The sequence below is a fragment of the Sminthopsis crassicaudata genome, chromosome 1 (assembly GCF_048593235.1).
Source record: "Sminthopsis crassicaudata isolate SCR6 chromosome 1, ASM4859323v1, whole genome shotgun sequence".
Classification (NCBI taxonomy): domain Eukaryota; kingdom Metazoa; phylum Chordata; class Mammalia; order Dasyuromorphia; family Dasyuridae; genus Sminthopsis; species Sminthopsis crassicaudata.
The window spans coordinates 27758118-27785849 of record NC_133617.1 but is presented as its reverse complement, the minus strand read 5'-3'; the positions used below and the strand labels follow the sequence as shown (position 1 = coordinate 27785849).

At 50.4% G+C, this 27732-nt stretch overlaps 1 protein-coding gene across 1 annotated transcript in view; it reads right to left on the bottom strand.

Moving 5' to 3' along the window:
* The window catches only part of RBM19 (RNA binding motif protein 19), a 167231-nt gene that overhangs the window by 19883 nt on the left and 119616 nt on the right, over positions 1-27732 (bottom strand). The window contains 1 exon segment of the mRNA XM_074296978.1: positions 10313-10427. Coding sequence (XP_074153079.1) covers positions 10345-10427 — 83 coding nt within the window. The 3' untranslated portion in view covers positions 10313-10344.

The following is a 27732-nucleotide window of genomic DNA, read 5'->3' as shown; positions in this document are numbered from 1 at the left end:
TGCTTTTTCTGCACCTATTGAGATAATCACATGATTTCTGTTAGTTTGATTATTGATATAGTCAAATATGCTAATAGTTTTCCTAATACTGAACCCTTCCCGAAGAAGTCTCTTCCCTACGTGTTATGTTTCTCTATGGCGTTTTCCGAAGCAACGCTGCTCTGGCCCTGTGTCTGCCCTCTGCTTTTGGGTTAACGTTCATCACGGCATCTTTAGGTGGTTCAGCCTGTCCGGGCACCGGCCCCACTACTCAGCCCTCACCTCCCGAGTCTCTGGCGCAGGGCTCCCCTTGCCGTCTCTAACAATTAGCTGTAACACATGTACCCGCTTGGGATTAATTGCATTTGATATTTAAAAACAAAACAAAAAAACACATTAGATTTCTTTTGAGTTAAATTATCTGAAAAATTGTCCTGTAGCAAGCTGCTGAACAAGAAAAGGATCATTAAGGGGGAGAAGAGGAGTGAGAGCCCTTCATTAGGGGCTGGGGGTAGGGACAAAAGACAAGGTTTCCAGGATGGGAGAGCCCCAGCCCATTTTTTTTTAAGATGAACACCAAAGGGTTAAAGTCATTTTCATTAAAATTTAAATTTCAGCAGGCGATCTCACTCTGGCTCTCTAGCCCTCCCTTCCTCCCCTCCCTTCCCCTTCCCCGGTGCCTCTGAACGTTAGGCTGGCAACCATTTCATATTTCAATCTCGGCAGAACAAATTGAATTAGATGTTGAAACCAAACTCGGCTCTGTTCTCCAAAGCCTACATGCTCGGCTAGCGCTAATCCTTTTCGTTGCTGCTGCCGAGCACCAAGAGGCTCAGCAAGAAATCTGCCCCACCACAAAAGACAAAAAAAGGGGGGGAGGCGGGAAAAAAAAGGAAGCATGTGGGTTAAAAAAAAAAAAAGAAAAAAAAAAAAAAACACCACCTCGCTAAAATTGCCTTCTATTTGACACTTGGGCCTTAGAGGGCTGGAGACAGAGCCCATGGTCAGGAAAAACCAACCGTGAATGGAAGGAGGATTTTGCCCCTAGAATTATGCTGTCTGCCTTCGTTGCCCAAATTACTTCTAGGGAGTGAGCGGAGAGTCTCCCCCAGCCCCCTCCTCTCCCACCTCCCTCTTTAAACAATGACAGGAGGATCTTGCACTCTTACTGGAATTTCCAAGCTCGAGTCGGAATCTCGGCTTTATCGTTTTTACATCATGTTCTCCCCATCGATGCCCGTCTTCTACCCTCCCCCTTTCACTCCCTCCTCCCGACTCCCCTTGGTATTTCCAACCCCAGTATGTAAATCAGACATGAGAACGGCAATTGGAAAGTTTCCGATGGGGAGATACATCACTGCCACATCACTGCCGGGCCTGTCCTCTCAATTTCACACGTGGAGATCATCACTTTGCTACTGACCTTCTTTTTAGACTGGGGGGCTTGTCTGGGTTCTCAGGGCAAAGGGTGCAGATCCTGCTTTGATCAAAGACAGAAAGGGACGTTTATGTGAAATCCCCAGGACGCGGCAGGTCAAAAGCAGAAGACATGAAAAAAGCCGGAGAGAGCTAGCCCACATGATTAGGGTCAAAGAAACACATACTATCCCAAGGTCAAAAAGGAATCTGCTGCGGCCATGGCCGGTGAGGGGCCCTCCGGCCTTCCCTTCAAGGGAAGCCTGCTGCCTCTGGAGGAAGCTTAAATAAGACTCTACCTTCATTTTTACATTGTTTCTTGGCATCCTCTCTGTCCCCTTCCCCTCCCCAGGATGCTCTGATGGGCATGAGGTTCCTGATATTCAGCCTCCGCTGGCCTCCTTGCCACTTACTGCTCCCATGTCTGCCCTTTAGATCAAAGCAGAACCACTCTAACACTGCTGCAGAGCAGAGCCCTCGGATACTTAACAGGGACCGCATCCTATACCGAGGAGTCCCTAGCACTTTCCACTGACCCTCATGCATCGTACTCAGAGGCCCTTTCCCAAGCTGCTTGTCCTCTTTCCAAATTATCAACATCTTCCCAAAAGTAACATGCCCCAAACCAAAGGCCACAGTCCAGCTGTGTTCTGACCAGAGCAGAGAGCACCAGGACTAGCACCTCCTCATTCCTGGAAGTGATGGAGTCCAGCCAAGGTGCCATGACCCTTTTTTTGAGGAGGGAGGACTCCTAGATTATACTCTTGACTCATACCGAAGTGCCCTCTCAAATATTTAACAAAATAAAAAATACGATACAACACAGACGATGTTGATATATGGTTTTCTGAGTCAAAATAAATGCTCAGGAATCTTTATATATGGGTTAGTGGAGTGTGACATCACTAAACTAGATGCCTTCGGGGTCCCCTCTCAGCTCTAACTCTATGACTTTATTATTGCAGAGATTATTTAGTTCAACTCTTTAATTCTGATGATGAGGAAATTAAGTTGAACAAGGTCATACAGATGGCTAAACAGATATATCCTGTGCTGTATGGTTCTCCCTCGTCTGATGTGGGTTTATGATACCCTCTTACTTAGATAATGGTTGTGAAGTTTGTTTTATAAACTTGGAGGGGCCATAAAAATGTGAGTGAGTAATATTATATTAGTTATAACCAACATTATGGGTAATGTTGAACAAATGGTTAATATTGGACATTAGCCGGATAACATGGAATTATTTGCCTGAAGGTTTGTTCCATGAAAATGAACATATATGAGCAATTCAATCCTGAAAAATACAATCATCATCAATCTCCATTTACCGCACACCTGTCAGGTGTGGGGCCCTATGCCGGGTGCGGGGGGCACAACGAAAGGAGTGCTCATGCCGGAAGTGGGCATCTTCCGTTACTAGAGTTTATTCTGAGTATTTATACCAACACTTGGGGGTTGTTGAACACTACCTGTCATCTAAATATGTTCTAAAAGTTTCCAGGAACGGTAGAGGTTACAAAAGGCTGGCAAATATCACCTGACGTCAAGATCCTTATGCAACATCTAGGTGAAAGGTTCCAGAGTCAAACCTGCGTCAACTGATCTTCGCCTTCTCTACCTGGTCATCCGGGTGTGACGACTCTATGCTTGATAACAACAACACGAATCCATCAGCCGCTTGGCCCTGGAGCTGCTGAGGTGATGGGGATGATGGCCAACGCTGCTCACAAACAGAATCGCCCACTAAATGAGTCCGAATGTTAAAGAGCCACAAGGATCCAGCCAGAGGGAGGAAAGTCTGCTCTGCTCATCCCAGATGGTCTCACAGCAACGTGGGAAGCCAAAGATCCAGAGGCTGGATTTGTAGTGGCGCTGGGCAAGACGAGACGTTGTAATACTATATGTCTATATACGACAATACATATGTATAACACTAAGGGCTTATTCCGAAGTTTATTAGCAGTTTACACACTCTTAGCATAACGCATGTTAGCATACTGTATATTAGCTATTAGTGAAGTGCAGGGGTTCTCAAACTACGGCCCACGGGCCAGATGTGGCCGCTGAGGACATTTATGCCCCCACCGGGTTATGGCAAACGGGCTGAGGGGCGGAGGCAGAGGGTGAGCTTTTGTTTTTACTATGGTCCGGCCCTCCCGCAGTCTGGGGGACAGTGACCTGGCCCCCGATTTAAAAAGTCTGAGGACCATTGGTGTAGTGTATATAAGCATACACCTACTACTATACAAGGTCTGTGTGTGTACACACTCACACTAAGTTCCACACAGAAACCATCGTCGTCCTTGCCAGCTCTGAGGAGGTTACATTTCTGGGGGCAGAAGGAGAGGACTTTTTCACATCTGGCCATCGTCTGCTTAGAGGGATGGAGAGGTCTGGCTTTGAATGTGGACTGTGACTCATTAGGTCGGCAGCGAACATCGGAGGATAATCCGGCTAGTTCTGCAATCAGGACCCGTGATTGAGGCTCAGCTCTGTCACCGCAAGCCATCCTCCTCTCCGACGGGTCAGAGTTCTCTACTGAGATGGGGCAGGGAGGTTGGGTCTGCACGAGTCCCTTTCCAATTCTAAATCTGTGACCCCATGAAGCTATTTAATCCTCAGAAGGAGCTCATGGGACAGGCTAATGTAACTCCTGGTGATCTCCCAGGCCAAAATAATGTGTAGACAGAAAAGAAAGAAACGTGCGTTCTCCTAAAACCATCCAGGGGCTGGCAGAGTGGAATTAGAATGGGGGTCCCTGAGCTTCTAAGTCCTGACCCCACCTAACCCAGTGATGGCTGCACACGGGGGGTGGAGGAAGACAGCTGAGGGTCACAGTGTTCAGATGTGCACTGTTGCTCACTGGGATTCAGATAGGTGCCCAAGAAGATGAGTGCTCACATAGCATGCGCTTGTGTTTGAAATAATTTAGTTGTTTATGTTCCAGAATACGTGGCGAGATGGAGAATTAAAAATAAAAAATCATGGCTGCTGGCCTCTGAAGGCTGAGCAAGAGTTGTAGTACCAGATGTATGAAAAGGAGATGATGAAACATCAATTTGGAGAGTTTCAGAATAAAAAAGGCCTTAGGACACAGAGCACTGCAACCAGAAGGGACCTTACTGGAGCCTCAGAAGCCAAGTAGTCCAATTCTCTCATCTTTAGAAATGAGGAAACTGGGGGGGGGGGGGGGAGGAGGGGGAGGGCAGGACATTCTGCACTAAGGGGAGTAGCAGATGAATACGGCAACAGGCTGCCAGTCCACCCCAAGCTCTAAGATGGGACAGGACTGAGTTTCACAGAGTGACCTTTACCTTTTTCTCTCATATCTTCTCTTTTTCTGAAATTCCCTATTGTTTCCAAGGACCCAACCTTGCTTTTACTCAGCAAGGTCCCCAAGATCCTCACTTTGAATCTACGAGAGCTGCCAGATATTGTCCGTCACTTCTATCTCCACAGATATTCCACACCATTTTCCATCCAGAGCCATCGCCGCCCTAGTGCGGAGACTCTCACCTCTATCTAGACTACTACCATGGTTTCCCAAAACCAAATCTCTCCCTTGCATCTTCCACATAGCTGCATAATGACATCATATTACTCTCCAAGGCAATAAAGTCCAGTGCCTCCTTCTGACCTCTAAGATCAAGTATTATTATATTTTTATCTCCTCTTCAAATTTCTATTTTGTGGCTCCTTTGTAACGTACCTTATTATTACACACACACACATATAAATAAAATATATTATATTAATATATATTAAATATATAAATACACATTTATATATTTATTGACTCATTGGTTAACACCAGTGTCAACAAATGCCCCATTCCCCATGAAGAAGTCTTGTGATGAAGAGAGCCATACAAATAAAGATATACAAGTTGGGGAAGTATGCCCAACTTTTTTTTTTTTGACTGATATGGTTGTGATCTACAAAATTCGGGGAACCCTCTTCTAGAGAACAGAATTCCAGATCAGAGATCACCTCGTCCAATCTCTATTTTTCAAATGAGGAAACTGAAACTAATAGCTGGGAGGGTTGCCAGCGAGCCAGGGGCAGGGCTCAGTTCAGGAGCGCTGGCTCCTAGAATTGTCTACAACTTTCTACAACATCTAGTTCTCAATCAATGGATCCCGATGCCCTAAGGAGTCCTGGGCTGTATTTCACCTCTGCCTGGCTGTGAACTGCTCCATGCTTATCCTCCACAAACAGTCAATCCATAAAAGATGCTCATGTTGAATGGCCTGTTCTGTTCTCAGTCTGGCAGGGTGTTGGGTTCTTTGGCCAAGGCCTCTTTTCCTCGACAGGGGCCAAAAGCACATCTGGACAGTCGAGATCAAGCTCAGAGAAGGACACATTGATAGGAATCTACCTGTGCTTGTGTCACATGCTTTCTGAAAGATGCATGGAGTGGGTCAAAGTAGGCTGCAGCATATGACTAAAGATGACTTGCACATGATAATGGTGGATCTCCAGCTTACTGATGAGGACGCCCCGTTTAATATCAATTTCACACAATATCATTCTACACAAGCTCCCTTCTCTGCTCAATGGTCACTGCAGACTATTAGTATGCATAGAACAAGAAAACACACTAACGGAAAACTGCTGTTCCATGAGCATGGGGTTCTGCAATCAGGACCCATGATTGAGGCTCAGCTCTGTCACTGCAAGTCATCCTCCTCCCTGACGGGTCAGAGGTCTTTACTCTGAGATGGAGCAGAAACCGAATGACAGACTTGCAGACCCTTTACAAAAATCCCTGGTCTGGATCACAGGGTCTGTAAATTATGGCCTAGGGCCAGATTTGGAAACCAGTGGTTAGCCGCAGAATTAAGGATGATTTTATACATTTAAAAATATTCATGGTTTGCTGACCCTGGTCTAGAACACGGAAGCCTTTACCGTCAAAGGCATGTTCAAGGTCATAAGTATCTGGAAAAGGAAGTGGGCTGATCAGCGAGCGAGAGGGAGGACAGACCAAATATTACACTGGCATCCCTGAAAGACGAAGGCACCGGGAAAATATCCAGGATACTTTGGGTGGATCCTCAAAGGGCAAGTTATAGAAAGGTCTGGCTAAGGAGTGTGCAGGTAGTGAACTGCTCCGGTGTCAGGCTGAGTCCACAGAGATGGAACCAGAGATCTGTCCCAGTGGGAAAGTCACCACAAGCCTACTTATGGCTTCTAAGCACAATCACCTTAGTTTGAAGGATAAAAAAAGTTTTTTTTTCAGTACTTCTTTACTATGCTACGGTTAATCTGATAAAGCTAGGTATATATGTATGTATGTGCATGTGTGTGTGTATAAATATGCATTTATTACATAGAAATATATGGAGAGAAGTATACATGCAGTTTGTAATATATATATGCAAATATACACACATATTACAAGTTGTACAATTAGATTAATAGAAGATATATATATATGCATATATATATATACACTTTTTTTTTCTTTTTACAAGGTCAATGATTAGATGAATGGTGATACTGGATATATTCATCTACAGACTATAAGGTAAGACTTCCTTTTTAAAATCATCACTAATTCTGATTTATTATAGCTTTTTATTTATAAAACATATGCATGGATAATTTTTCAACACTGACCCTTGCAAAACTTTGTGTTCCACATTTTCCCCTCCTTCCCCCACCCCCTCCTCTAGATGGCAAGTAATCCAATGTATGTTAAACGTGTTAAAATATATGTAAAATCCAATATATGTATACACATTTGTACAGTAATCTTGCTGTACAAGAAAAATCAGGTCAAACCAGAAAAAAAAAGAAAATCAAATGCGACAAACCACAACAAAAAGAGTGAAAATGATGCACCCTCAGTTCCCACAGTCCCCTCTCTGGGTGTAGATGGCTCTCTTCATCACAAGACTTCTTTATGGGGAATGGGGCATTTGTTGACACTGGCGTTAGTCAAAGAGTCAATACTCAGCGAGTTACCTGCTGCATGCCAGGCTCTGCTAGGGACACAAAGAAAGGAAAGGTCAGGCCTTGCTCTTAGAACGCTCACCAAAGTCGGATGGAGATGACAACTCTGTATCAACGAGCACAATGCTCCGGCAAGAACCGCTACAGGGAGGGCGTTAGGAGTAGGGAGGCTCAAGAACGTTTCCTGGAGAACACAGGATTTTAGCTGACTCTGAGGGGAATCGAGGAAGCAGAGATGGGGAGGGAGAGAAAGCCAGCCAATGGAAGCGCCCGAGATGAGGCACGGAAGGACAGCAAGCTGGATGTATCACTGGACTGTGGAGCACTGAGAGGGTCGCTGTGCCGTGAAGGGCTTTGGCCGCTAAAGAGAGGGGTTTATATTTGAGCCAGAGGCCAGAGGGAGCCCCTGGGTGTGCCATTTAGGAGGCACTTCCTTTTAAGATTTAATATTCAAGAAGCATTTAACAAACGCCTCCTGTGTGCAGGGTAGAGTCCAGAATTCAGGTCCCTCCTCTGACACATCGGTAACCAGGGGAGAAGGGTTTGAGGGCTCGGGACCTGGGCAGCCACAATTCGCAGAGAAGTTGCTAAATAATGTGGAAAGAAACACCAGGTCTATGAAAAGAAATGTGTTGGGGATCAAAGATAAAACAACAAACAGTCCCTGTCCTCAGGGTGCTTACATTTTATTTCTAACATTAAACTGATCTAGTTACCCATAATGCACCATAATTTGGGAAGACCATGGTAGCAATACAAGGTGGGGGATTGGAAGGGGCTTCCTGAACGAAGTGAGCTGAAACCTGAAGGAAGCTCCGGCTTCTAGGAGATGGACAGGAGGAAGGAACGTAATCAAGGCAAGCAGGTGGAAGACAGACAGACCGCTGAGTTCAGACACCCACAAGCAGGCTGACTGCTGGCATGTGATAGAAAGCCAGGCAGACTGTGAGGGGCTTCGAATGCCAAGTGAAGCTCCGAGGGCAGGTCCAGTACCTGGCACTTAGTGGACACTTCAAAGATGTTTACTAACTGGTTGACTGATGTTAGAGATGTTCAGAGATTGAACTGACAGGAGCTGTTAACTTACTATAGTGTGAGTGTGTTTGTGTGAGAGTGTGAGTGTGTGTGATTGTGTGTGTGAGTGTGAGAGTGTGTGATTGTGAGTGTGTGTGTGATTGTGTGTGAGTGAGTGTGATTGTGTGAGTATGAGTGTGTGATTGTGTGTGTGTGTATGTGTGTGATTGGTGTGTGAGTGAGTGAGAGTGTGATTGTGGGTGAGTGTGTGTGAGTGAGTGTGAGTGTGTGTGTGTGTATGAGTGTGTGATTGTGTGTGTGCATATGAGTGTGTGTGTGATTGTGTGTGTGTGTGATTGTGTGTGTGTATGTGTGAGTGAGAGTATGAATGTGTGTGTGATTGTGTGTGTGTGTGTGTGTGTGTGTGTGTGTGTGTGTGTGTGTACGTACACATCCACTGGTTTGTTATAACAAGGTCTTCCAAAAGGGGAGCATCCGAGGGGCTAGCTTCTGGCTCTCACCAACCTGCGCTCAATTACCATTGGTGTCTGGGCTGGAAGCGCCCGGCCAAACACTGTATCTATCACCTGAGCAGCTTCCTCAGGCACCTGGCCTTCCCCCACCTACATGACCCAAAGGCAGTGGGTGATAGCCAGTGCAAGGAAGGAACTCCGGCCCTTCAAGGCTCCCAGATCCGGCCAAAGGGGAGGCACGTGGAGCCATTACAACGAGGAAGCAGAAGCCCGGATCCCTGGGTGGATGGGAGGGCAGATGGTTGTGGTAGGGCCGAAGCCAGAACAAATGACCATGCAGACCAGAAACTTGGCATGGGACTTATTGCACTCGGTCGTTTTGCCACTGGTCAGAGAATCACAGGCTTAGAGGTAGGAGGAACCCGAGAGGAGACCGTCTGGTCCAATTTTCTCAGCTTAAAAGAACTGAGGCCCGCTTCCCCCAGGTAGCAAGATAGAAGATTTGAGTCCAGGTCTTCCTTTGACTCGGTTCAGTGTATCAGATGCGCTCCCTACCTTTGTTCCAAGACAGGAAGATGACTACAATATCCAAAAAGGGAGGCCGGGGGACCATTTTCAAACCACACGGGGCCAGTGGCTGTTTTGACTTTGGGTCTCACAGTAGCTCACCAGTATCCTGTGCTAGCTAAAGAAGGCCGGGGGATTTTAAGCAGCCCACGAGCCCAGCGAGCCAACGGCAAGGCCTGGGCCCAAAAAAGAGCGAACGGAGTCTCCGGCTGCATTTCCGAAAGCCAGAGCAGTGAGTAGGAAGGAGGGCCTGCCAGAGTTGCCTCTGGCCAAACCACATCTGGATCCTTTCTGGGCTGTGATTCCACAAGACCATCCTAAATGGAACACAGCCAGGATGGAGAGGGGACTGGAGCCATTCACAAGTGGCTCTGGGTATGGGGAGAGGGTCTACCGGGCCCCGGGGGCAACAGGTGGGAGCTGAAGAGGCAGCTTTTGGCTTGCTGTCAGGAAGAAACTCCTCCTGATAAAAACTGCCTGAAGTTGGGAGGGCCCCCTCAAGGGGTGATAGAGTTCCCCTCATGAGTGACTGTCAGGCAGGGGCCGGAGAGCAACCGATCAGCTAGCATTTATTAAAAGCCTACTATGCCCAGGCCCTAACGACCCAGGAACACAGAATGGAATCACTGTGCCTCAGAAGGGGAGGGGAACCCCGGTCCGTCCTGAGGTTCTGGAGGCCGTCCCTTCTCGAGTGACCCGGCAATCTCCCTTCATCCTCGCCGTGTCTCCTCTGGACGTCAGGGCACCGACTGGGTGATGTGCCGGCCTGAGGTCATGGAGAGGGATGGTTGGCCACCTGCTCTCCCCTGCCCCTCTCCCACTGCGGCCAAACCGCCTGCCCTCGCAGAGACCCGAGGCCGCGGAGGCCGCCCCCAGCTCCCGGCAGGACGCGGAAGACGTACCTCTCTCCGCCAGAGAGCAGCTGAAGTATCTGCTAGTCGTCGTCCTCGTTCTCGCCCTCCTCCAGCTGCTCCAGGATTTCGTCCAACACCACAGACCGCCTTTTCTTTGGGGAATCTATACGAGCCCAGATGGCAGAAGAGAAGAAATGAACAGCCGAGAGGGTTGGGAGGCAGGAAGACAGAAGAGACAGAAAAAAGGGGAGGAAAAAATGAGTTCTGTAAGATAGGCATCAGCTCATCACAGACAAGAGCACATGGCTTTCCCCCTCGACTCCCTCTCCTTCAACCCGATGAGTGCCTCGGGGGTCCCCCAAGCATCTTTTCAGAATTCTACGGCCTTTGGGAAAAGTCAGCCCCTTTCCAAAAGTCCGGGAGGAAATCCCTCCTGTTCTCCTTGCATCCGCCTCTGGTCCACGGCACTGAGGGCGGGCTGGAGAGCCTCGTCCGCCCGGCAAAGAGAACAAAGGAGAGATTCCTACTTGCATGGCCTCGGCCATCCCCAACGAGAGGCGGGGACCGTGGATTGGCTCCCCGCAACCTACCCCACTTGGTATTTCTTTGGGGGAAGAGGAGGCTCTGGGCTCTGCGGTGGAGAGGGAACAGGATGGGGAGGGGGATTGGAAGGGGCTGCATTTCACCAGCTCAACAGTTCAATCGTAGCCAGGGTTCCCAGATTTATAGTTGGAGAAGAGCCTAGTGTGAGTCCTTCAATTTTCCTCCGTAGAGGAGAGAAACTGAATGTGGAGAAGGAAAGTGACTTGGCCAAGACCACACAGGGAATAAGCCCCGAGATGGCCTGTGATCTGACCTCCCTCAACTCCAAGCCCGGTCCTTAGATGTGGGGGCTGAGACTGGGCAAGCGGCTTCCAGATCCTGGGACTCCGTGCAAAGCTCAGGGCCTAAGCCCGGGCTCCCGTATGCTTCTGCTCTGGCTGAGGCCCGCACCGCTGATGGTGCTCCTGACCTCCCACACTCGGGGCCCTCCCCACCTCTCCCTCGGCATCCCTTGTTTTCCCACCATTTTTCATCAACACACACAAAGCCTCCTTGTCTCACCAGCCTCCGCTGCACAAGAGGCAGAAGGGGCAGAAACTGAGAGAGCAAGTCCTGTCCTTGACAAATACCGGGCAGGGCAATTATCTAAGCTAAGACACCGACTAGAGGGGGCTTCCCTATGCCAGGGAAACCCAGTGCCCGCCTCTGCCTTCCAGAACATTGAATGTCGCCGGCCACCTTCTGCTCCCTTGGACCTGGGGGAGGGCGCAAGTCTGTGACTTAGGGGCCTCAGAGGGCATATGAGCAAACTGAACCCCAGAGAGTAGGGGACTTGTTGTCGACCAATGGACAGAATTCTGGGCCTGGAGCCGGGACGACGGGAGTGCAAATCTGGCATCAGACACCTGCTGCGTGCCAGGCACTGGGCAAGTCATTTAATGTTTCTCATCTGTAAAATGGGGCCAGTCACAGCATCTGCCTCCCAGCGTTGTTGTAAAGATCCAATGGGATAACTGTTTTAGAAGTGCATGCCGGGTACAGAGCGAGCACGCCATCAACTTAGCTACTGTTGTGGCTGTTATTGCCAGGAGTCCCCCAGCCGGGAAGTCCACCTGAAGCCATGATTTTGCGCCCCCCCCCCCCCCAGTAGTGAGCCTAGAGCAGATCTGATCAGAAATCAGGAGGAACCACAGGACATAATCACTGATAATGACGTTCTAGTCAGTGGTGTACTAGTGGTGTCAGCGGGGCGGGGGGAAACGGGCCTAGGGGATCAGGCGGGGACGGGGGAGGCTTTATCTCTGGGGTGTGAAATGTCAGAGGGGAAGGAAGGGGCCAGCTCGGGCCTCCCCTAGGACTGGGCCGGATACCACACACGCGGCTGGCTTTCTCCTTTCCCTCCCTCCCCATTCGAGGCCTCGGCTCTCATTTGCTTCTTCATAATCATCAGGTTCGGGCGGTACACAATGGCCTCCGGAAATTGAATTCGAGGGAAGGTAATGGGATCCGCGGCAGCGCGGTCAGAAATAGAAGGGCAGGAACGACGCAGTAGGAATGAGGAGCCTGTCAGAGTGGTTATTGCTCCCACAATGGGGAGAGAGCGGCGGGGGCCTAAGGCCGCTCCTCTGTCCCGGAGCTGGGCTCGGGGAGATCTGGAGGCTGCTCTCACCAATGACCCCTCAGACCCCAGAGGTCAGGCCGGCCCGGGGCTTCTGGCCATCTGCCAGGCCTAGAGAAGTGGCTGTCGCCTGATCCACTAGAGGTGGACGGACTTTTTCTGCTAGGCACTCCTGCCAGGGTCCCTTTGGGATTATGGACTTGGATCTGAAAGGGGTCTTAGAGAGAGTGTGGTAGAGAGGAGAGAGGGCTAGATTTAGGAGCCCTGAAGAGGTGGGTTCGAATCCTGACTCAGACACCATGTGCCCCTGATAAGTCATAAAATAGTTAGAGTCAGTGCCCCCCAAGCTCCCAGACAGCTCTAAATCTAGGCTCCTACTGTATGAGGGAACCGTGGCCCACAAGGGAAAGCAACTTGACTAAAGACAAACCAGTAGTAAGGGGCACAAAGCAGAATTCGAATCCAGGTCCTGAGACTCCAAATCCAGTGCTCCTTCCAGACAAGGATTACCAATGCTCTGTGCACCCCCTGGGGCCAGGAGATGTCGGTCTGAACCCCAGGTCTGTGACTGACCACCAGTGTGACCTTGAACATGACGCCTCCTTCATGGGGCTTGGGAGGGCTGGCCTTCCAGGCCCCTCTAAGCTGCAAGCCTGTGGATCAAAGTCTTCCTGTGGGGCCCAGTGATCCCTCTTTCCTTTCCAGGCACTCCTTCACCCATCCACCCCAACAACATCCCTTATGGAACACTGCTACATCACACAACGGTGCACCCGCCGCCCAAACACCCTTCAGCTCCACGTGTGACCCCCCCCACGTCCCCAACCCCAGCCTGAGCTCCTCAGAGGAGTGTCTAAAAGACAGGACTCGGGGCTCACTGCCTTAAGGCCCTAGTGTCCAAGACAGACTGGCTACCTGATATCAATGAAAAATCCCTCCCTCTAGCAAATGAGGAGCCCCAGAGGATCAGAGAGGCTGCAGAATCTCACAGACCAGACAGCTTAATCCTTATCACAACTTATCACAAAGCCCTGGATAGAGGGCTGGAAGGAGCTTAGAACAGGGGATGTCAGAGCTGGAAGGGTCTAGAACAGGGGATGTCAGAGCTGGAAGGGTCTAGAACAGGGGATGTCAGGGCTGGAAGGGTCTAGAACAGGGGATGTCAGGGCTGGAAGGGTCTAGAACAGGGGATGTCAGGGCTGGAAGGGTCTTAGAACAGGGTGATGTCAGAGCTGGGAGGGTCTAGAACAGGGGATGTCAGGGATGGAAGGGTCTAGAACAGGGGATGTCAGGGCTGGAAGGAGCCTTAGAACAGGGGATGTCAGGGCTGGAAAGAGCTTAGAACAGGGGATGTCAGAACTGGAAGGGTCTTAGAACAGGGGATGTCAGAACTGGAAGGGTCTTAGAACAGGGGATGTCAGAGCTGGAAGGGTCTTAGAACAGGGGATGTCAGAGCTGGAAGGGTCTAGAACAGGGGATGTCAGGGCTGGAAGGGTCTAGAACAGGGGATGTCAGGGCTGGAAGGGTCTAGAACAGGGGATGTCAGGGCTGGAAGGGTCTTAGAACAGGGTGATGTCAGAGCTGGGAGGGTCTAGAACAGGGGATGTCAGGGATGGAAGGGTCTAGAACAGGGGATGTCAGGGCTGGAAGGAGCCTTAGAACAGGGGATGTCAGGGCTGGAAAGAGCTTAGAACAGGGGATGTCAGAACTGGAAGGGTCTTAGAACAGGGGATGTCAGAACTGGAAGGGTCTTAGAACAGGGGATGTCAGAGCTGGAAGGGTCTTAGAACAGGGGATGTCAGAACTGGAAGGGTCTTAGAACAGGGGATGTCAGAGCTGGAAGGGTCTTAGAACAGGGGATGTCAGGGCTGGAAGGGTCTAGAACAGGGGATGTCAGGGCTGGAAGGGTCTAGAACAGGGGATGTCAGGGCTGGAAGGTGCCTTAGAACAGGGGATGTCAGGGCTGGAAGGGTCTAGAACAGGGGATGTCAGGGCTGGAAGGGTCTTAGAACAGGGGATGTCAGGGATGGAAGGGTCTAGAACAGGGGATGTCAGGGCTGGAAGGGTCTTAGAACAGGGGATGTCAGGGCTGGGAGGGAGCTTAGAACAGGGGATGTCAGAGCTGGAAGGTGCCTTAGAACCTAGATCCAGTGACTACAAATATGGCAACCCATCCCCTGCACCAGGCTATGCCATACAATCCCATGGAAGTAGAGGAACATCCAAGTTTTAACTGCCTGCTTTTCAGCCCTTGGGGCACGAGGGCATGTGACTACAAAGCTGCCACAGTCAGGAGAGCATCAAAGACTTCCTTGTCACACTACTGGTCAAAGGAGAAAGGGAAAAAAATCCAAAAAAAGAAACTTGCTGGAAACCAGGGCTCCTGGAGGCCTGTAGCTGAGTGTCCCCATGGTCCCCATGCTGCATCTTAGCATTAGTAAATTGGGATGGAGAATGTTTCAGGTTTGCTCCTGGGAAATCAACGTGGGAGTGGGATTTTTGGGAAAATGTACCATATTTGAAATGCACAAGGGGAGCCGGCTACATAAAGGTGTCTCGGCATGGATTCCTGACACAGATTTGCAACCTCAAGCTTCTGGCTCCCAGGCCACTCTTTGGAGGTGAAAATAGGGCAACTGGCATTAGTATAAATGGCTAAAACTCTCCTTGGTGCTAATACCCAATTTTCCAAATTTTGAGTTTTCTAGAGATTGAGGACCAAAAGTAGAAAGGTCCGGAAGGAGGGGGAGCAGAAGCGCAGTAGGAACAATTCTCACTTCCAACAATGCCATAAGGTCTGTAGAGAACTATCTTCACAATGTGGGAGCAAAAGCCACCTTTCTTATTTTATAGAGTAGAGAATTCAGGCTGTGAGCAGTTAGGTGACTTGTTAAGGTCACAGGGCAGTCAATAAGTGCCCACTTTGTGCCAGGCACTGTGCTAAATATGGTGATACAAAGAAAGGCAAACTTTCCTCAAGGAACTTACAGTCTAATGGGGAGATAACGAGCAAACAATGATTTTCAAACAAACTATGTACAAAATAAGTAGGAACTAATTAAGAGAGAGGAGACGTTAGAATTAAGATGAGGTGGGAAAGCCTTCCAGTAGGAAGGTGAGATTTTAAATGGAACTTAATGAAATAAGGAGACAGAAATGAGGAAGGAAAGATTAGCAGGCAGAGAAAATGTCCAGAGCTGAGATGGAGGGTCTTATTGAAGGAAGAGTCTCGAGGTGAGTGGGACTGAACAGAAGCTTACCTAGATCTGTGGGGGGTAGTTTAGGTATAAAAAGATTGAGAAGATACTGGGTGGCAGGGAGCCTATGGAGAAGCAACGTTGAAGGACAAGGTGAAGGAAGTGTAAGAAATGAGAACGTAGCACGGTAAAGGGAAAGGACCTGGGTTCAGATCCTGACTTGGATTGTAACTCCACCTTTGGCTCTGGGTAAGTTATTTAACTATTTGGGTCTCAATTACTCATTAGCAAAATGGGCTAGCTGAATGTCTAAGGGTCTTTCGGGGAAGGCCTTTCCCAGGCCTCTACAGACAACAACTACATCAGCTAGATCGGTGTAACCAAAGCCATTCCTCAGTACTAGGTCCGTGACTGTTGTTTGTCCTTCGTTCTCAAAGAGGGCCAGTGACCTCACAAGAGTCTCGACTTGCACGTGGATTGGATTTAAGTGAGGAGAAACTGCTCATGGTCAAAAGGCTACAAACACACAATTCTCAAAAGAATGACAAACTATTCACAACTATATAAAAGAGGGGTTCTCAAACTACGGCCCACAGGCCAGATGCGGCCACTGAGGACGTTTATGGGGCAGCCGGGTTATGGCCAATGGGCTGAGGGGCGGAGACAGAGTGGGAGCTTTTATTTTTACTATAGTCCGGCCCTCTGAGGGACAGTGAACTGGCCCCCATTTAAAAAGTTTGAGGACCGCTGATATATAAAAGAATAAAATCACTAATAATAAGAGAAATGCAAATCAAACAGCCAAGTGGTTATACCTTATAATCAGCAAACTGGCAAAGATGACAAAAAGATGGGAGTAATCAATATTGTAGGAATCGTGGAAAGACAAACTTATATATTGTTAGTGGAACTGTGAATCGGTACAACCATTCTAGAACGCGATTCGGATTTATACAAATCAAGTGATCCAGAGACTAGGTTACATCTGGCAGTGACCCAATGCGGTTGTTGACCATGCGCACCGAGATATTTCCAGAAGCACTTTTTGTGGTGAAAAAGAGCTTAGAACAAAGTAGACGATGGCTGATTGGGAATGGATAAACATATTAAAGTTCACAAATGTGATGGAAGATTGCTGTGCTATAAATAAGAACACTACTATGCTGCATAAACAAGATGAATTCCAATGGCTCCCCCCTGTTAATTATTTGTTATTTATTCTGCATAGAGCTGGTTTTGTATATATGTGCCTGCATAGTGTCTCCTTTGTTAGACTTTAAGTTCCTTGAGGACAGGGGCTCTTTTTTGCCTCTTTTTGTACTCCCAGTACTTACTGGCACACAGCAAGTGCTTAATAAATGTTAACTGATTATTTTTACTTTTCCTGCACAGAGCTTGTTTGTATGTATCTGTTCTCTTCTCTCCCCTAGGGTAAAAACTGTCTTTTGCCTCTTTTATTCCCAATGCGTAGCACGGTGGCTGGCACATAAACGGTGCTAAATAAGTATTTGCTGATTGATTCTTAGGTAAAAGGAAGCATGCAAAGATTTCCCCGAACTGATGCAAAGTGCAATATGAAGCAGAAGAGCAGTGTGGATGATAACCTTGGACAGGGGAAATGGAAAGAAAAATCATGAAATAATTGAAAATGAACGTTGCCAAGTTACAAAGAAGAAACTTGGTCCTGAGGAAGAGATAGAAGAAAGCACCTTTGCAAAGCTGGGGGATCAGATGGAGTACATCAGCACCAGATTTTTTTCTACACACTGTTGCATTTTGCCGATTTCCCCCCATCCTCTTCACATAAAAAGTCTTTGCTGTAAAGAACGGCTCCAGGCAGGGCTGTGGAGAAGGAAAGGACCACACGGGGAGACCTGCTGGCTTGGAAATGTTCCCTTGCATGTCCAAGGGAAGTCACTCGGTGTCTAAGATACAATTCTTGCGGGCGGTGACCTTGGCCGTGGAGGCTAACGGACACGCAGTGAACAGCGCTTTCTGGAAGGAGAGCCAGGCGCTTCCTCTCTGACCCGGCTCCCTTAGTTAGAGAGGAATGGGTCACTGCCGCCATTTACAGACCAGGAAAATGAGGCGCAGGGGAGTTAAAGAGGAAATAGGCCTCGGTCACAAGGCGCGCGGTAGAATTCTGGAGCAGAGACCACACAGACCAACTCCTCCACTTGTCAAAGGAGGAAAACTCGGGCTCAGAGAGGAAGCGGCTGTCCGAGGTTTTCCGTGTGATTCACAGCAAAGTCAGGGGGAGAAGCTGGACTCTGGGGCTGCAGTGTGGGCTCTCTGCATGGGGGCACCTGAAGGCTCTGGGGCTGGAGCTTAGCCTCCCCTTCTGGGTCCACTTACTAGTGAATGAGAGTGGCCCGTGGGGACAGTCCCTGCCAGTCCAGCCCCGGGATCTGCGGAAGGTTTGCTCTCCGGGCGTCTACAGGCCGAGACGCCGGGGGGGCCACAAAGGGGGCCCTTGTGCCACCAAGAGGCCCCCCACGGGGTCCTTGATCCCCAGGGCCCAGAACGCGGCATCGGGGCTTCCCGGCTGCTTAACCTGACTGCGAATCCGAGGTCTGGCCCAGGGCCTGGCTTCCCTCATCTTACAGACGAGCAAACCGAGGCTCGGATAGGGAAGGGCCCCGCCCCAGGGGGATCTGCTCCTGGGACGGCCGCTCGAGCCCTTCCTCTCGGCTGACTCGCCGCCCGGGGGCTCAGCCTTCCCCCAGGCAGAGACGAGGGGGCCGCCAGCCCGAGCATCCCCCTTCCTCCCGCCCCTTCCTCTTGGCTCGCTTGCGCGAGAAGCGCACCCTGCTTCCAGGGAACAGCTGCTGAAATCCCACTTCCCAGACATCAAAAGCCTCACTGGGTTTTCACCAAACAAACATAATGCAGAACCCGGAGAAAGGTGTAAAATAAACAAACACTGTGAGCTGTACATTTTCTTTGAGCACTACAGCTGCATTGGAAGATAAACAACAAGTGAATGTCAGCAAACGTCAATACACAAGAAATTAACTTGACAAAAAGCTCACCCGGCCCCCTCGTGCCCCCACCGCCCCTGCCCCCCCATGCACCATTCTGCAATTCTGGAGTTCCCATCTAATGATTTTATTTTTCAATTAATTCCTTGACAGAATGCCAGGATGTCGCTTCTCCCCCCACGTCCCCAACACTGTCGCTGTCTGCACGCGGAGGAAGGCGGCGGAGGAAGGAGCCGGGGGGGGGGGAGAGGCGGGAAGAGAGGGGCTACGTGGGAGAAGGATCCCGGGGAGGGGACCCGGGCGAGGCGGGGGTCCGCTCATGTTTCACCTGGAAACAGGCCCTGGAAGGCAAAGGGGCTGAGGAGGAGCGGAGCGGTGGGCAGCGCACCGGAGCCCAAAGGATGCTAGAGCGGGGAGGAGCCTGAGAGGGGCCTGAGAGGGCCGGGCCCCCATCGTACCGAGAACGGAGCCAAGGCTCGGAAGGGCAGCGACGGGCTCAGCTGTTGTCACCCAGATCCTCTGCCTGTCTGTCTGCGCTCCTCTCCTCCTCCTCCTCCTGTCTCCCACATTCTCGTCCAGTCCCGGTCCCTCTGGCACACTCACACTCACTCTGCCTCCAGTCCCAGTCTCTGTCACCCTCCCACATGCTCCACTTTCCAGATGCGCTAACTGAGGCAGATAGACTTTCCCAGAGACTAGAGGGTGGTGTCTGAGGCAGGATTTGAACTCGGGCCCTGCGACTCCGGTTCTGCCCCTCGGCCCCCTCGCTGCCCACACTCGGAGCTCTCCGCCCGCAGGCCCTGGGCCGGAGTTTCCCAAGAGAGCTCCTTAGTCCCGGGAGCGGACCCTCCCACTCGGATGAGGTGAGAACAAGGGGAGACACAGGGCTGGCCTGGACCTTCAAAGGCAGTGGGAAGACTACGGGCCGGAAGAGAGGGCCAGTGTTCAGACCCGGCCCGAGTCCCCGAGTCTCTGCCTTGATTCCGCTTTCTGGGCTGTAGAAGGAAGGGGTTGACCTAGATCTTGTAGCCCTGTTTTCCCGGGGCCTCCAGACTTTCCTTCGGCTTCAGCCACACCGCCTCCCTCTCCGTCCTCCCAGCAGCAGGGCTGTGCCAGGAATGTTAGCAGAGTCATTCCAGAGATGAGAACACTAAGGCTCCAGGTCACACAGACAGTAAGCGTCAGAAGCAGCATTCGAACCCAGGTCCTGTGACTCCAGGGCCAGGGAACGACAAGCACTGGCTTCTGTTAGAGACGATCATGACAGGAGGCGGGGGCGAGGGTCCCGTGATGTGGATGTAAACAAGCCCATGGAGGGCAGGGCCAAGGAACATGTAACAGGAGGGAAAAATAACAGTGAAGTGGGGGGGAGTTGGGGCATCTCAGGGAACCCCCCAACAGCTGCAGATAGGAAAGTCCCTCCGCCGGCCCCCACTCCTTCTACAAGGCCTGGCTTGGAGGTGTAGACCACCCAGAAAACCGTCCCCATTTGGAGGGGACGCAGTCCTTTGCGGGTCTGTCTGTCTGGGAGCAAACAGTTCCTCCCTAGCCCTGCCCTCCCACCCCACAGGGAAGTTTCAGTCTTCCTCCAGCCTTCCTCCTCACCCCTGTCCCCGGCCCCCGAGGCTTCCTCCGCGCCCAGCTCGCTCCCTTCCATCCTAAGTCAGTCTGAAATTCTCCGTCTGCCACTTTAATTCTTTGATCGATGGGGAAGAGTAGGAAAAATGGCCCCGCGCAGCTGGCTTCCCACGTTACCCCTAGCAGGGGATTGCTGGCCCTGCCGGTGATGGCTGAGTGAAATGTTTGTGGAGCGCAGAGAACACAAGTCAATAGTAATTTAGCGGGATTGGGAGCAAGTACCTTCCCTGCACGGACAGAAACTCCCGGGAGAGCGGGAGAGTGTGCAGGATATTACTGAATCACTCGGAAATATTTCCAAACACTACTCAATGAGGCAGAGGGGCAGGGGGAGGGGAGGGGAAAGAGCGGGGTGGGGGGTGCGGACGGGACAGAGACGGAGAGCGGACTTGGAGATCGGTGCCTGGGCGCTCTGGTCTCTCAGGCACCCGTGTCGAGGACCAGTCACCTCTGTGGGGAGGAGGGCTGCCTTTCTGATCGTGGCTCCGGGCTCCCCTGCTGCCGCCCGTTTGCACCCTTTCTGGGGGCTGACCTGCCCCGAACGAGCTCGGCTTCCTGCTTTTCCTCTCCCCACTCCCGCCTCTGCCAACCGGGCTGGCAAGAAGGATGTGGCGATGGGGGTGGAGGAGGCCGCATTGGGCCCAATCCGTCTCCCTCCTCTGGCATCGCTCGCTGAGTCTGGGGAAGAAGCCCTCTGGAGCAGAGGGAGACGAATCCTCCCAGCTCCCATGCTCCAGCGGCTCAGCCACGGGCCAACGTGGGCGTGACCTCCTGCCGTGCCGGTCCAGCCTGGAGGCCTGTGGTAGGGTGCCAGCCAATGTGCTGAGCGGGAGCCTCCCACACTTTCTCCTGGGCGCATCCATTCTCCTCACTGCTCGCACCCACCACCCTCCTCCACACCGCGAGAGCTGTGAGCTCCAACCTCTGGTTTTCAAAGGCTATTGTGTTCTCTGACTCAAGGCCAGATAGCAAGACTAGTGACAAAAAGGACGGAACTAACAATTAAATCTCTGACTGGCCTCCTGATTCCTTCCTGTCCCTTTTTACCCAATGGCCCCCTCAGCTTGGCTAACTCTGGGGTCCCGCAGCTCAAGGCTAAGGCACACCATAAGGAAACAGTACCAGCAGGAGTTAGGGAGCAGGGGAGGTGAAGAGGGTCTTCAGATTCTGGGCAGCTTGTAAGAGTCCAGGCAGAGAGAGAACAAACAACACATTCTAGGACTGACTTGCTTGAACTTGCCCAGCAACCATTGCAAAGCCCAGAGATGGTTTTCTCATGATCGGGACCAAGAAAAGATATATTCGAAGGGCGGAGGGAAGGAATAGGACAAGTGGGGTGCCCTGGTGCTGGGGCTCTAAGAATCATACATTAAGACCTGGAAGGAAGTGAAGAAATCACCCAGTCCGGGGATTCTTAGCTAGGGCTCTTGTTTATAAAAAATTTTGCTGATTTATTTCAATGTAATTTTTATGTACTTAACACCCTAAAAAAAAAGGGGTTCAGGTGTTTCACCAGGCAGACTGCCCAAGGACCCTCAAGGTCCTTTACAGAGGAAGGCACCGAGATCCAGAGAAGCTGAATAACAGTCATATGCTGGAAGCTGCAAGAGTCAAGGATGCCGCTCCCCAGTAGGTTAATAAATATTTATTAAGGACCTACTGTGTGCCAGGCGCTGTGCTAAACGCTGGGGCTACAAGAAAGGCAAAGACTCTCGGGGAGCCCACGATCTACAGCGGGAGACCAGATGCAAACAATGATAGATAAGCCCAAGGCAGATAGGATGAAGTGATATAAAAGAGCTCATGGACGGTGGAATTTGAGCTGGAACTTGAAAGAAGTTGGGGAAGCGAGAAGGGGAGATGAGGGAGAACCTCGCCGGCCCGAGAGGTGGAAAGGAGGGAGAGCCTCGTCGGCCTGGGGGCCATCAGGGGAAATGCAGGAGGCAGGAGATGGACGGTCAAGGCCACGGAAGCCCACGTGGCCGGAGCCCAGAGCACGCAGGGGTGAGCGCCGGAAGCGAGAAAACGGGCGAGGTGCCTGAGTGGGAGCAGGTGACAGAGCTCTGAAGGCCAGAGAATTTTAGATTGGATGGTGGAGGTGAGGGAGCCGATGGAGGTTACTGGAGGGATGGTGGTGACCAGGTCAAATCTGCTCTTTCATAGACTGCATACGAGGGCCCTGCCCTCTCTGTATCCCCTCCCAGAGGGCCCGGCCCAGTGCATGCAGAACTGACTGGGAGGAAGAGGGGAGCCGCGGACAGCCAAGCCACCCAGCAGCCTGTTTCCTCATCTGTAAAAGGACAGGGTGGCCGTGCTGGCTCTCGTGGACCTTCCGCTCTCAGCCTAGGGCTCCGGTTCTAGGAACTGAACCGCCTTCTGAAGTCCTGGCCCTGAGATGGCTTTGGATGAGAACGCAACCCAAGTCTCTGCCTGTGGCTCACTTAAAATGCGAGTCTCGTCGATACCCGGCTCGGGAGGTAAAAGGTAAGTATAGAACTGTCTACCCTGGTTCGAATGAGAAAACTCCAAGCTGTGGGGCTCCGCTCGTGGCCAAATAAAACCTATTTGCTCAGGCCTCTCTGGCTGGGGAGAGCGGCAACCCAGAGGATTCTGTCCTTGGATTTCTGCCGCCCCATTATATTCTCCGGGCTGCACTTATGGGTACGGGGCCTGCCAAGACCCTGAAAGCTTCTGGCCGCCGTGATCCCGCTGGCTCGTAACATGCTTGGGAAGAAAGCGGCACAGCCACGGCCGGGCCCTCCACCTTCCTTCTCTCTTTTTTCCTTTCATCTCTCTCAGCTCACCCTCCTGCCCATGGGTTCAGGGAGCAGCTCCTTCCTTGCAACCAGGGCCCCAAAGGCTTACTGAGAAACCTCGTTCTCCTTGGGGGGAGGTGGAGAGAGAAAGGGAGCAAGTGGAGGAAGGCGCAGAAGGCTGATCCGATCACTGGCCTGGACTATTATTAACAGTAATAACAGCTCACATTTATATGACACTTACTATGTGCTAAGCTTGATCCTCGCAGCCACCCTGGGAGGTGGGTACCTTTATTAATGTCAATTTACAGATGAGGAAACTGAGGCAAAAGGGTCACACAGTTGGTAAGTGTCTGAGGCTGGATTTGACTCAACTCTTCCTAGGGCCAGTGCCCTACTCACTGCACTATCTGGCCAGATGGGAACAGAGGCTATTTATTTAGTTCAGTTCTCCCTTGCTGAGGCTCTCAGAGATCAAACAGGACTTCTTTAGGAAGCAGAGCCTGGATTCTACCCCGTATTCTTTCTGCAGCACCACGTGACTCCCTGTCCCCTCAGTTTAGTGTCTCACTAATTCTCCTATAAAGGCGCTCCTTGGGGCTACTTTCAGATGATTCTCAAGTAGCCCTCCCCATGATGCTGCTCAGAAGCCTATGCCTTTGGCAGCTGGGGGACTATCACAGCCCCTGCATTTCTTGGGATCCAAAAGCAGCTTATGCAAAAGAAAAACAAATCAGTTTTGGAGGGATGGGACGTGCACTCAGAATTCAGAAAGCTCTAGGAATCTCCCCCATCCCCCAGTTTTCATGTTAAAGGCTTGGTTCACCTACAGAAGGAGACCTTTTGGAAGTAGAATTAGAAGAATAAATCAATAAAACCCCACCGACTCGCAGAATTGGAAGAGACCTTAGAAGTCATCTCGTCAACTCTGCACACAGTAGACATTGAAAAAATATTTGCCAAATAGAATTGAATCCAGTCCAACCCTCCGCTTGGCCCAGAAAACCTAACAAGTGGCCATCCAGTCAGTGCCAGACCAGTTTTGGTGACGTCATGATGCAGTGGAAAGGGCGAATCCCAACTCTCCCGCGTATGTCTTGTGTGACCCTGACCAAGTCACCCATCTCACCGAGTCTCGGTTTCCTTATCTATAAAAGGAGAGCCCTGCACTTGATGGCCTCTGTGGTCCTCTCTGCTTCTAAATCTCTGACCCTGTGACCAACTCTGTCCCTTAACAGTGATGTGATGCTGGCCAAATCATCCCGCCTCTCTCTGGCCCTGAATTTCTTTTGCTGTACTTTAATTATTTTATTTTATTTTTTAAAACTTTTACTTACTTATTTTATTGATTGATTGATTAATATTTAATTTAAACTATTCCCTGAGATTTTTTTCTGGCTCTGCACCTGCGATCCTGAATGGCAGCTCACCACCTACGAGGCCGTCCAGTCAAGCTCCAGTATTAGGGCACATCTTCTTAGACTCAATCAATCAGATCAACAAGCCGCTATTAAGCACTTCTTATGCTCTAGGTTTCAAACTGTCATCTCTAAAACTTCTACCTATTGGTGCTAGTTCTTGGATCTAAGAAAAAGATTATTTATAGTGAGTTCTTGGGGCTTCAGAAAAAATAGCAGATAGATTCGGGGACGTAGGATGCAGTGTGTGTGTGCCGTTTGTGCACATGCGTGTGTGTGTGCCATGTGTGTGTGTGTGTGTGTGTGTGTGTGTATGTGTGTGTGTGTGTGTCCCAATCATCAACCTCAGAGACTAGCTTCCAATGCAGCTGGGGATTTGGTTTGTTGTGCTTCAGCCCTATTACAAAATCAGACTCATTAAGTTGAGTAGAAGGAGGAAGAGGGAAATACTCTCATAGAGCAGCATAGGAAGGAAGGAGAAATGGCTCCTTTTGGACTTGGAGGAGGAAGCCAAAGGAGCAAGATCACAGGGGAAGGAGAAGCTCTGGCTCTGATGGCCTTTCCCCCTCTCTCCCTTGGGTGCCTCACGGGTGAACCTGTGAGCCGGGAGCACGTGTCTAGCAGTGAGTGGTCAGCAGATGGGGAGAGGGGCTGCACAGCTGGAATACCATGGCTGCGTGCCCTCCACCTCCCTACCCTCTCCCAGGCCTGGGCAGGTCTGCCTATTTCAGCCTGCCCAAAGGGCACGGTATCCATGCTTAGCTCACTGCCAGTGCTCACTACGGGCTTCCGTCATGCAAACAATCTAAGGTTCTTGTTTGTTGCTGGGGCTTTCTCCTGCTCCTCCTCCTCCCAGACCCCTGCAGCCCCTGAAGACGGCTCCAAGGCCAGAATGCCACCAGAAAGCTTATTGTCAGGACCCAGCGAGTCATTAAAACCCTTTCCTTTTCATTCCCGAGCCAACATTCCACATGGGGTCGATTCTGCTTCCTTTGTCACAGTCTTATGGCCCCGGCTGGGATGAATCAAGATTGCCATTGGTTGGGGGAGCTAGAAAGGCAAGCCAGACCCAGGGCGACACGGGGGTCTCCATCTGAACCCTGAGTGACTTGTTGGCAAAGTCTGGTGGCTGAAGGAGGGTGGGCGGGCACCGGGCACCGACCACATCTGCCTTTAATATCTGCCAGGCTGGCATCCCAGAGAACTCAGAACAATGGGGGGGAAACAGAACTGAACAACAACAGGGGATTTGGGAGGCACCAGCAAGTTTCTGAGGGAAAAGACAGAAAAGGCTGAAGGGAAAGAATTCAGACAGCATGTATACTGTTAAGTAAAAACAAGGTATATACAGACTGATGCAAAATCATTTCAAGAAGGACTATGTCTACAACTGCAGGGTAGGGGGAGAGCAAGAGACCTTGTGTGGGAGGAGGTCCCTGAGCTGTTCTTTGAAGGAAGCTGGGTATTCCAAGCTGTGGAAATGAGCAGAGAGTACATTCTGAGCACGGAGGACCATCTGGAGATGGTGATTCCTCTGGGGAACTGTCCAAAAACAAAATTTCCCACCTCTTAGCCTTTGCATAGGCCTCAGTGGGAGCATCTCCTGTACAAGTGCCCAGTGCCCACTTATAAGGTACATGGCCTCTTTTGAAATGATTTTACATCAATCTCTGTACACTTTGCTTACTTAACAGTATACATGCTAGCTGGATCCGGTGAGCAGAATGTACACTTTATTCTTTGAAGGCCAAGAATTTCATCTGTCTAGTTTTCTGGTCTCCGATATTACAGCATCCTAGGACTTGAATCTGTCTTTGCAGCAGAGAGCCAGTCCTCCAGAACCTCGGGCAGGGTGAAGGGATGCTCCCCCTGCCCAGTTGGCTTGTCAAGCAAAGGTTGGAGAGGCAGGATGTGGAGCAGGAAGATATGTGTTCAAATCCCCCATGAGGTACTTATTAGTAATGTGACCATGGGCAAATCACTAACCCCAGGCCTCCCTTCTCTGTTAATTGGGCCGATACTACTCACAGTACCCACTTCCCCTTTTTGAGCTTAAGAACAATCTTGCATTAGTCTAAATGAGGCAATGGGCCACCGGGGACTGAGAGCTGGTTTCCAAGCCAGCGAGGTCTGGATTTATATATTCTGCTTCCCTTCCATACTGGCTGGAAGGCTCTGGGAAAGTCACTTAACTCTGCTCTCTGGGCATCCCCTGTACCAATGAAATCACAGGTCTCCTTCCTCCCTACCCTCTGCCTCCCAACCCTCAGCAATCTGCATTACTGCCCTGCACACATGTGGTGCATAATAAATATTTGCTGACTTAAGTTGAATTCCTCATCTCAGTAGGGCTTTGGTGCAGGTATAGGGGGATTCAGGCCTTAGCTGACAGTAGTTTCCTAGGGACCTTTCAGATAAAGTAACTGGCCTAGACCCAAGGAATGACTGACCTAAGAAGTTAACTAGCAGATCCATGATTCAAATTCAGGTGCATTAATGCCATGGCCTGTGACCTTTCCACCACAACAAGGTGCCTCCACTTCCCTGGAACAAAAAGACTTTCTGGGGTTGCTTCCCAATTCTAGGATTCTGTCCCTCTCTTGGAATGCTACACAATCTCCCTCAAATACAGTGTATTCTTTGCTCGGAGGCAAGATGCTACAGAAGGACAATCTTTGATGTCCACGCTTTTTTGTCCGTAATTTATTTGGAATGATCAATTTCTCTGATAACTCAACCCTCAAAGACCATTTTACAAGGCCACAGAGGGGTTGGGATCAGGGTGAGTGGCAGAGATCCCTTCATGGACAAAGCTTCAGAACTCTGAGGAGCAAAGCATGTTTCCATTTATATGGCTATTCCTCTGGGTTACCTATGTTAGGAAGGCCCACGGCTAAAGCTAAAGTCCACTGCCTTCAAAAATTCAGAAGGGTGGCGAAGGAAAGAATCTTGCATTTTTGAGGTGAGGAAACTAAGGCCAAAGTGGTGCAGTTACTTATTCAAGGTCAACAAAGGTCCTGAGAAGCAGAGCCAAAATTTGAACCCAGGTTCTCCAGTGTTTCCCCCCTTATACCATATTGCTTTTTCTCTTCATGAGATCATAGATCATGAATTAGAAGGACTTGGCAATGATTCCAATCCATTAATCTTCAGATTGGGTTACTTGCCTAGGCTAACTCCAAATCCAGTGCCATCTTACCTACTTAAAGGTCTGAATAAGGCCTTAAAGGCCAGAGGAGAGTGGAAGTATCTGGGCCACCTTGGACAAGAGAAAATGGGTTTTTCTTGCTGTTCAGCTCCCAAAACCCAGGCCCTTG